The 10,505-nt window shown below is 37.1% G+C and overlaps 1 protein-coding gene across 6 annotated transcripts; it reads left to right on the top strand.

The window, feature by feature from the left end:
• The first annotated feature begins 722 nt into the window (after positions 1-722).
• LOC122061232 (UDP-N-acetylmuramoylalanine--D-glutamate ligase-like) lies at positions 723-9,736 on the top strand. 6 transcript variants are annotated; one of them, XM_042624445.1, is made up of 13 exons: positions 723-946; positions 1,079-1,183; positions 1,303-1,446; positions 1,754-1,870; positions 2,375-2,485; positions 3,679-3,741; positions 3,833-3,977; positions 4,468-4,550; positions 4,650-4,866; positions 6,215-6,342; positions 7,791-7,865; positions 8,053-8,176; positions 9,250-9,736. In XM_042624445.1, the coding sequence occupies exons 1-13, from the start codon at positions 767-769 to the stop codon at positions 9,351-9,353; spliced, it is 1,596 nt and encodes a 531-aa protein (XP_042480379.1). In that variant the 5' UTR covers positions 723-766; the 3' UTR covers positions 9,354-9,736. The 6 variants fall into 6 exon arrangements, with proteins under 6 accessions (XP_042480379.1, XP_042480382.1, XP_042480381.1 ...); XM_042624448.1 differs by having other exon boundaries at positions 3,833-3,959; positions 8,056-8,176; positions 9,250-9,649; XM_042624447.1 differs by having other exon boundaries at positions 3,833-3,959; positions 9,250-9,649.
• Positions 9,737-10,505: the final 769 nt, after the last annotated feature.

Below are 10,505 nucleotides of genomic sequence, written 5' to 3'. Positions count from 1 at the left end.
TAAGATAATAAGAGCAGAGGGTATTGATGTCTTACCTATCGCCCTCGGTCTCTAGCAACCGAGAACAAAGAAGAGGTCACGGGGGCAAGGGTTCTTCATTTGTTTGATTAACTTAAATGAGAGAAAAATTAGAGTTATAGTTTTGATCGATTAGGGTTCCTGATATAAGACAAGGGTTGGGAATCGGGATTTGGCCCATTTGTGTTAATTAATTTTTTTTTAATCCAAAATTGTATTGAGTATGTATCGTATTATACGAGTATTATTCATATATAATACAGTTATATTTAAAATATGCGTATTAAACGATTTTTTTGGATTGATACACCAAGTTACGAACTTTTGAATTAAACGTTCGGATGCGCGTATTATATATGTATAATACATGTATTTTACTAACTATACGTCTGACTTGTTTCTCCATTATTATTTATAGACACAGAAGTATGTATAAATTTTTATTTCCAAAAACAAGTAAATGAAATAAAAAAATCATACGATTTTGGGTGTTTTTCTATTTTTTAACATAGAAAAATGGAAAAACACATTTCTAGGTACAAAATCAAACGGTTTTTGGATGTCTTTCCATTTCTAATAGGGGTGAGACGGTCATTTCATTCTTCATCCCCATTTTGAGTGTAGAAGCCACGCTGCTTTTAGGATTTTTTTTTTTTTTGGACAATATAAAATGAAAGGCCCGGGATTGGGCGCGGAGACCACGCATGCTTCGGCTTCGTTTCTGCTGCCATGTAGTTCCACACTTCCAATGGCCGGTTCTGTTCATTGCCAACGGTGGTCTAAAATGAACTCTCAGTTGCTTACAAACAGCCATAGATTGCCAACTTCGACAACATTCTCTCTTGCAAGAACAAGCATAAGCCATGGCAGGATCCTGGATTGTTATTGTATTCAAGAGAAACAAGACCTCAAAGGCCAAACTGTTGCCGTGAGCGAATCTCCTTCTCGTTTTTGTCTCTCTTTTCTGTTGTCGGCATTAATTTCTGAATACCATATTCTATGGAAGCAACTTAGCTGGAATTTGAGGATTCATAATTCAGGTGACTCTGCTATTTTGCAGGTTGTAGGGCTCGGTGTATCTGGAAGAGCAGCTGCAAGGCTTGCTCTTGCTAGAGGTGCTTCAGTCCTAGCCATTGACAGGAATGAGAATATGATCCCTTTGGAAGTATGCCATAACTCTTAAGTTCAGATCGAGTTTTTTTTTTTTCTTTTCTAATCTCATTTTTGTTTTAAATTTATGTGTTCTTTCCGGCGATTTATGCGGTACATGTTACTTCACTGCAGCATGATCCTCTATTTGAGAAACAAAATGACATGAGAACCATTCTTGGATATTGTGATAGAAAGCTCCTAGAGGATGCTGACAGGGTGGTGGTTTCCCCTGGGGTTCCCCTTGAAAACTATGGTATTTCATCGTTATTGCAATCGGTAAGCGTATGGGCTTTTAAAATAGATATCAGTACTTAATTTTGAAATACAGGCAGCCCCCCTGTCCACCTCAAGTGTATAAGTGTGTGCTGTTTTCGATTATTCTTTGTGTCTTCCCATGTATTCCAACATACTTTCCTAAATAGTAGATAAGTCATTGATATTATAAATCATCTTTATTTATTGTTCTTATTTAAATGCTGTCATGTATAATTTTGTAAGTACTTATATTTTTATTTGAGTGCTTCATGTATAGTTTTGCAATCCATAACTATGTACAAACTTACGATGCATTATCTAAATGCAGGGAAGATGGGTAATGTCTGAGCTGGATTTTGCAGCGGAAGCACTTCCCCATGGTATCAAGGTTTTAGCAGTGACTGGGACCAATGGGAAATCAACTGTAACTACTTTTGCTGGACAGGTATAGCCATTTTCTTTTTGAGACTTTGAAATTTGAAGCTATATGTTGTACTTGAGACTAATAGACAAAAAATGTCCAATCTACTGTTGAATGATAAGAAGCTATCCTATAATCCTATTCCAAAATGAAAGAACAAAAGATTAGGCTGCAATTGTGAAAATCTGTACCAATGCTTATGAATTAAAGGGATGCGGTCATGCGGCCATGGTTTTGTTGAAGCAAACAGTGCTTAAGGATAGAAGATGCTTAGAAGACTGAAGACGTCCTTAACTTGTTTTGACCTCAGACAATATTGCCAATGATATTACACATGGATGAGCATCTAACAATGTTCGCATATACTTACACAATTATGCAGAAAAATAAAGAAGGAACAGATTATATTATGAGAGAAATTTAATCTGTCCTGCAAGTTTGGATGCACAATTTACATTTACAGCTGCCACGTGAATTATCATTATGCTTCTATTATATATTGTCTAACTTGAACTATTTTGTATGCAGATGCTTTCTCATTTGGGTATCAAGGCATTTGTTGGAGGAAACCTTGGGAACCCACTTTCAGAGGCTGCTATTCAGTGCTTAACATCATCCTCTGTGGATCCCAAGTTTCAGGCAAGTTTTGGTTGTTTGTGTGATTTCTGCTGTAGATACTTGCATTATAATTTTGAATATGTCTACCTAATTTTCTACTTCGCTTTAATTAATCTGTGCTGCCACCTTTTGTTTGGTGATTCTCCTAGGCATTCCTGTCTTTAATGCATAGTTATCAAGGTGGCAAGGCGTTTGAGGTAATGCCTTAGCGATTAAGCAGCTGCAAGGCGTCGCCTTGGCGAACAAAGCGTTCTTTTTTATATACAACCATTTTATTTGGCCCAAATAGCATATTATCAATTATAATATTCTACGTATATGCTAAATAAATATTAAAGAATCATATCAATGCAAGATATTCATCAGAAAAACAAATCAATAAGGAGAATAAACTCGAAAATCATTGAGCCGCATCATGTCATCAAAAATCAACATCAAGCCACATCAAGTCATCAAATATCAACATTTAGAGAAAAGTTCTTGTTCTCTAATACATTTGACCAGTCAAACGATTTTTATTTTTTTATTTTTTATGTAACCAGATTTCCAAGTCTAAGATTACTTAAATCTGAGTTGTAATGTCAAAGTTTTGTTTTTTTCAAACTTATTTTAAAGTGTGCGAATGCTGTTAAAATTTTCTATATGAAAATAAATTTATAAATATCAAAATAAAAGATTATTTTACCTGAATTTTGATATTTAGCAATGTTTTACCATAATAAGAAATTAAGAATTATGAAATTTTCAAAATTGAGAAAAGCCCCATCATTTGAAAGTTGAAAATCGCCCCTACAACAAAAAATTTAGTTTTTGTTCTTGGTTTGGGAGGGTTGAATTTTTATCCTTTTGGATTTGATTTTTAAACTATTTTTATTGAATTCAAATAGGGGGTATTTTTTGTTTATTTATGAATAATATCTTAAGTAAATGAAAGAATTTATTTACATGATATTTGGCATAAATAAGTGCCAAAGCAGAAGGCGACATGCAGAACAATAACGAAACAGTTGCCTAGACCCCAAGAAAACCACCTGGACGCCTTGGTGCCACCTTGATATCTATGCTTTAGTGTGTGTGTGTGTGTGGTTGTTTGTTGTTTTGTTTTGTTTTTTGTTTTTTTTTGTCCCTTAATTGTCATAATTTATTTCATGTTTTAAGGCCCATATAATTACTTTTTTTACCCCTGGAAAATTTCTTCATCGACATATTTAAAGGTTGCAGTGGTGGAGGTTAGCAGCTATCAAATGGAGATTCCAAATACATTCTTCTGTCCCTCAGTAAGTGGATGTAAGTGGATTACTCAAGACAGTCATGCAGACGTAGTCTTCTCTCTGTTTCTCTCTCTAACATCTGCCAGTTCATTTTTAGGTTGGTGTGGTTTTAAACCTCACTCCTGACCATTTAGAGAGGCACAAGACAATGGATAAGTATGCCACTGCAAAATGCCGCTTGTTTTCTAACATGAACAACAAGAAGCTTGCTGTTCTTCCAATTGGTACAAGCTTTTTTGTTAGTAGGTTTTAAATCTTTTATTTTGTTTCAGTTCCAAGGCATATCACTGATAAAGAGCAACCCAGTGGATGAGGCTCCCACTACTGCAGGGTTTGGGAGGGCAAATGTACGCAGCCTTACCCCTTCTTTGCAGGAGAGGTTGTTTCCAAGGTTTAAACCTGTGACCAACATGTTGCAATAGTGCAACTTAACCGTTGCCGCCACAAGCTCGCCCCTGATGTGTCTGGGAAATAACTGTTGCTTAAATGGTTTTACTTGAAGTATTGTACTTATCATAAAAGCACTTCTGCTTTCCAAAGCGTCTGAAACTTATTACATAATGACCAAGGAATAATCAATTGTTTTACCCATGTCATTCGAACAGACATGTTGATAAGACCAACTTTTTAAATCCATTCGTGGATGTGAGAGACACTCGCTTTTTACATATGGCTTTCAGTGCAACTCTAGGTTGGGATACTGTTTGACATCTAGTGTACTAAACTGTTCAGGAAATGAGCACTTGAATGAAGCTTTCAAGGATCATGTGAACAAATGTAATCTTGCTTGGATAGGGGACTTTCCTGGTGTGAAAGTAAGAAGGAATTCCTTCTCTTTTTTGTCATGTTTTGCATTGTTGCTCAAATTTTATTACTTGAAAGTGGATTTGAGAGTAGTAACTTCTGTTAGACAGATTGACTTGGAAGCAAAGATTGCATATTTGAAAATTCCCAGTACTGGAGTTGTTACCCAGCTACAGCTTGGAGCAATGAAAGCAATGGGGACACACAACGATCATAATGCTGCAGTTGCAGCATTTTCTATTCTTGGATTAGATGTTGGAATTAATCCTGAAGCCATAAGTACAACGCTAAATGCATTGAGTGCCCCACCTCACCGGATGCAAATTGGTAAGTTGAGTGCCTCTGAAGTTGTTGTCATTATCATCATTGTTGTTGTTTCTGTTCATGAAAAAAATTATGGCTACCATGTATCTATCTTTCTTCCACCCCCCCCCCCCGGCCGGGGGATGGTAACTCTTGAAGGCCTGGTCATGTATTCCCTAAAGATCTGCAAAGGCATAATCTCATGCTATTCTCTCTTATAAACTTGGAGTGGCAAGATCTTATCTTTCTTATGCTTGAAATTTGTAGTTGTGGAATGCTTTGTCTCTGTTATTGTGAGCTTTGTGTGGGACTGGGGGGTTTTTTTTATCCCTTCTTGTATGTCCTTGTTTTTTTTGTCTGCACCTTTCAAACTCTAATAAAAGGCAAGAAAGAAGGAAAGATATTGTCTACCATATATATATCTAACATTCTTCCAACCCCCCCCCCCCTTGGGTCGGTAACTCTTGAAGGCCTGGTCATGTATTCCCTAAAGATCTGCAAAGGCATAATCTCATGCTATTCTCTCTTATAAACTTGGAGTGGCAAGATCTTATCTTTCTTATGCTTAAAATTTGTAGTTGTGGAGTGCTTTGTCTCTGTTATTGTGAGCTTTGTGTGGACTGGGGGGGTTTTTTTATCCTTCTTTTATGTCTTTTTTTTTTTTTTTGCACCTTTCAAACTCTAATAAAAGGCAAGAAAGAAGGAAACATATCCATCTAATACCAACAACAACAACAACAGCTCAGCCTTATCCCAACTAAATGGGGTCGGCTACATGGATCCGAGTAGGAAAAACTCTGGGACATCCCATGTACGAACAATCGGCAACCTGGATCGTTGCCCTCCAAGTAGCTCTGTTAGATGCCATACTAGGGTGAAGACCTATCTTTTGCATGTCTCTCCGCCCCCTAACTCTATTTAGTGTACTGAACAACCAACAGGTTTGAGATTTTGACAAGATAAGTGATTCTAACACTTGTTGAAATCAAGATAATTCCTTAAACATGGTGGTTGTTGATCTTGCAAGCAAGCGTTAATGTGGTAAGGATATGTAATGGGCAGTCTATCCATTGCAATACTTTCCACTGCTTCTTTCTTTCTGGTTGAGGGTGGCCATATATTAATTGATTGGGCCCTGTACATAACCCCTGCCATCTTTTCCTTCTTGTAATAAAGTCCTTGGTTAATCCCAACCGGGTGGCGGGGGAGAATGACAATAGGTAGATTAAATTTGATTTTGGCGTCACAACGTTTTTGAATCCAAACTCAAGATCTTGGAAGAGGTTCATAGCCTTGACAGGATTGAGGCATATAGAGTGCATTTATAGATTTTTTGTTAAATTTATTGAAAAGTTTAGAAATATCAATGCAGTACATAGAGATTCCCGTGGAATAACATGGGTAGATGACAGCAAAGCTACAAATGTTGAAGCGACTTATGCTGGACTGATGGGTCTGAGAGAGCAAAAGTCTGTGGTTCTACTTGGTGGTCTGGCAAAGGTAATATTACTTTCTGTAATTTGCCATCATTTTCATCATTGCATGGTTTTCATTTTTTTCTTTATGCTTACAAAGAAGTTAGCAGATAACCCAACACTTGTTGGAAAAATAAAACTGTTAGACACATGTTGATTGGTTGATAATATGTCTGATTTATGTTATTATATGCTGGTTGGTGGAAATACAGTGATGCAGCTTCCATGGCTGGACTGACCTGAACCAATCTGGACACCGAGACCATGAAAAACCGGATTTAGTCCAATGGGGTAATTAGGGGTTTGTTTATTTGCTGCGGTTATATTTGTACCTTGATAGTTGATATTTTTAATTTTGATAGCTGTTGATATATGAAGTTAGAATCCCAAGTTAGCTTTAAGTTCTGTTTTAGGATACGATTAGGAGCCTTTTTCCTTCTTTTTTTTTTATTTTTTTTATTTTTTTTATCTTTATATATTTAAGCACCCCATCGATGTCTCCTATTCTCTCCCTTCTGTTCTTTTTCTTCCTCTTCTTTTCTTATTGCCTTTTCTCCTTTTATCTTTTGTTTTTTCTCTAATTTCTCATTGTTCATATGCTTCCCTTCCTATCGTCTTAAATTCTCTATTTTTACTGGTTGTACTCTGTTTCTAAGCAGTACTGGCTCCCCAAAACATTGAGTTCAAATTCCCGAGTATTCACTGGGTTTGATTTAAAATTTTGAGGGTTAGATCAATACCTTGGGGTGATTCAAACCTTTCTGTTTCGAATGGTTCTTAGTTGGGTTTCAGAGTAAGTGGGTTAGCAATCTAATCCTAAAATTTCTTCCTGATAGAGTTTGATTTGGGTTAGATCTTCTCACCTGAAAGCAAAATCCATTTACCACCCTACTGTTTGTCAAGAGGTATGAGGTGAATATCTTTTATTATTTATAGCTGTTTCTCAATTTACGAAATTGTCACTGTCCCTAATTATCACCTGTTAGCAACCTATGTTAAGATTTTGAAATCTTGGGTTGCATCATACAGTGATGTAAAGAAAAGCCAAGCAATCAATGGCATAGTTGTCATGGCGTCCAGGAGATCCTAAGGGTTGGAGGAGGGGAAAAGATCAAGGCGACACCAACAAGACATCAAGGTGTTGCCTCGGCGCGGGGACGCCTAGGCGACGCATTGACAACTATGATCAATGGTCACACCCCTTCCAAGCTGTGTACCCAGCTATGGGAAGGGTATCATTTTGGGCACAGCATTTTGTAGCTAAAATTGTTGAACACAGGCACAACTCCTATTTTGAGATGTATGGGTAACAGAAACTTAAAAGATATGATGTTTAGCATTGAGAGGTATCTAGTCTTTGTGGCATGGAAACTCTTCTTTCTATAAATGGCTTAGTTTTCCATAATAGTGGCCAGTCAGGTAACTAAAGTTAACCAGTTTCTGTTAAGATTTTTATAATTACTTCTCTGGCAGGTCCTTAACACAGAAGGATCCAATGGTTTTGAAAAGCTAGTAGAACCTCTCAAGTACCATAGATGTGTCATAACTGTAAGTGATACCTTCCTTTCTTGCATTGCATCTGCAAATATGGTTACATATCTAAGATGTCCCCCCCCCGGGCGCTATTTGTCATCTCATTCTTTTTTTTTTTCTTGTCATTTTAGCTATTCTTGCTTCATTTACCTTCTTTGATGAGGAGCTTAGAGACTAATCATATGTGTGGAATGGATGTCATAAGTTTGGATCTTCAGGGACAGAGATACAGAAGACACTGCTTGCTGGTGGTCTTAGCATTCCTTGTCATAGGGCTAGAAGTATGGAGAATGCTGTCAACCTCGCAATGAGAGTGGCCGGATATGGTTAGTCTTCTCTTACCCAAGAATATATGACAAGAAATCTTGGAATAATTTCAATTTCAGTTGCTTTCCCTTAGTACATAGTGCAGCCAATAGTTTTTGCGGAAATGTGTAAAGGCTTTAGGTGCTTGAAATGGACTTTGATATTGGTCTGTGACTAGCAGATAATTCCCAAGGGTGGTTAAAATTAGCCTGAAACATCATTCTATAGGTATCACTACTACAGCAGGTACCAAATGAGGATCAGAAAAATTCTTACAATAAGGAGTTGATCTCTATAAATTTGGCTGGCTGGGTAGGTTGGAGTCTACGTTTTGTATCCTCTCACCCACAGGATGCAGCTTTAATCCATGGAAGTGTCGATAATTGATTATATATGCTGGCCTTTAGTCAACTTATTCCCCCTTTAGCTTGAAAGGAAATAGTGAAGAACTTCCGTCTTCAGATTCACCAGTTAATGGAGTGCCATTAATCTGGCCATGTCTTCAATTTATTGACTACCATCAATTCCTTGTTGGCTCCATTTGCTAAAAGGAGCAGCAAAGTAATCTTAGTAGTTTGCAGATGGGCTGAGTGCCCATGTCCATTTTCAACTGAAGGTATATTTTCGTTACCAGCTGAATCATATTTTAAGAGTTTCCTGATTCAATAACGCAATTTCTGGAAGGAACTGTGTAACTGCAGAAATAGTTTGTATATTCATTTGACCTTTGCTTCTTATGTTGAAAGAATGTGGATATGTTTTTTCCTTCATGTACCTTCAGTTTTAACCATCAACGGGTGTGAAAAATGCATCTTGAGGGTAAACAGGTTAATACCTGCTGGGTCCAGTGTAACATTAATGTATTTACAGAAATCACCTCAAGATGCATATTCGTGCTCAAGAATTAGGCTGCAGAAGTGGCCAAACAGGACTAACAGAGGTTCAGAATTCACATTTGGTGGTGTCTAATTTAATGACCCTGATGCTGGATATTTTATTATCTCTTAGAATTTAATCAAATGTGAATTTGTATCTGGAGGATAATGGCAACTTTGATGTCTAAGCTCATCCCATCAATTTGACATGAATGCAGGTGATGCTATTGTTCTTAGTCCAGGTTGTGCAAGCTTTGATGAGTTTAGAAGTTTTGAGCACAGGGGAAAGGTATTTCAAGATCTGGCTTTCTCATCTCAGTAGTTCTGTCTGAGCTGAAAGCCTGAGACCACTCTCCTAACAAGTTTTTTTGGAGAAGGCAATTTAAGTAAGTGATTGCGCTTTACCCCAACGTTGATAGTTGATCTAGGGAAAGAATTATCTTGTTAATCGTGTTCTATGTATTAAGACTTAAGAAGTCCAGAGATTTAGCAGTTGAAATGAAGATAAGAAATCTACATCACTAGTCGTGAAATCAAACAGAAATTGCATGTTTTCCAAATGCAGGGAGGTGCTCTGGCTTTTTATACATGTCCAATCTTTGATCTGTCATGCTGAAACCAACTTTTCATCTCAGTAGTTCTGTCTGATCTGAGAGCCTGAGACCACTCGGCTAACAATTTTTTTGAAGAAGGTAATTTAAGAAATTGATTGTGTATTACCCAAACTTTGATAATCGATCTAGAGAAAGAATTATATTGCTAATCATAGTCATCAAAGCGTTGTGTAGGCGACACCTAGGCGTCCAGGCGTGATACGGCTAAACCTAAAAAGATGATTAATGTCGAATGGAAGCTCTTGGATGGGTAAGCCCTAGGTTTTATCTGGTGATGGCTGGATGATATAGTTTTCCATCATGTATCCACAGAGACATTAGCTTATTCTCTGTGGAAGAAGCTAAAAGAGCTATACAAAAGGAAGTTGTAGAACATTTGAATGAGGTACAGACACATGTATCAACTTTGATGAAATTTTCTCTCATGTTTTCAAAATGTCATCCATTTCGAGTTGTGTTGGGATTGGCAGTTATCATGAATTTACAAGTTCGACAACTTAATGCGAAGACAACTTTTCTCCATGGTGATTTGGAGGAAGAGATTCACATGGAGCAGTCTAAAGGTTTCAAAGAAAAGGGTAAGGAACACATGGTTTACAAGTTTGAAATAGACTTGAAGGCAGTGTCAACAAGAAGTTCGATTTGTTCATGGTGGATCATGAATACAAAAGAACAACTACGGATCATTGCATTTTTGTCAAGAAAATTTCAAGGGATGATTTTATTATTCTTTTGCTCTATGTTGATGACATGTTAATTGTTGGACAAGATATCAACAAAATTAATAGGTTGAAGCAAGAATTGAGCTAGCCTTTTGCCAGGAAGGACTTAGGAGTTAGGACCAGCACAACCATCTCAAG

The sequence above is a fragment of the Macadamia integrifolia genome, chromosome 14 (assembly GCF_013358625.1).
Source record: "Macadamia integrifolia cultivar HAES 741 chromosome 14, SCU_Mint_v3, whole genome shotgun sequence".
In the NCBI taxonomy this organism is placed as follows: Eukaryota; Viridiplantae; Streptophyta; class Magnoliopsida; order Proteales; family Proteaceae; genus Macadamia; species Macadamia integrifolia.
Note: the sequence above shows the minus strand (reverse complement) of the source record. Positions and strands in the feature narration are given on the sequence as shown.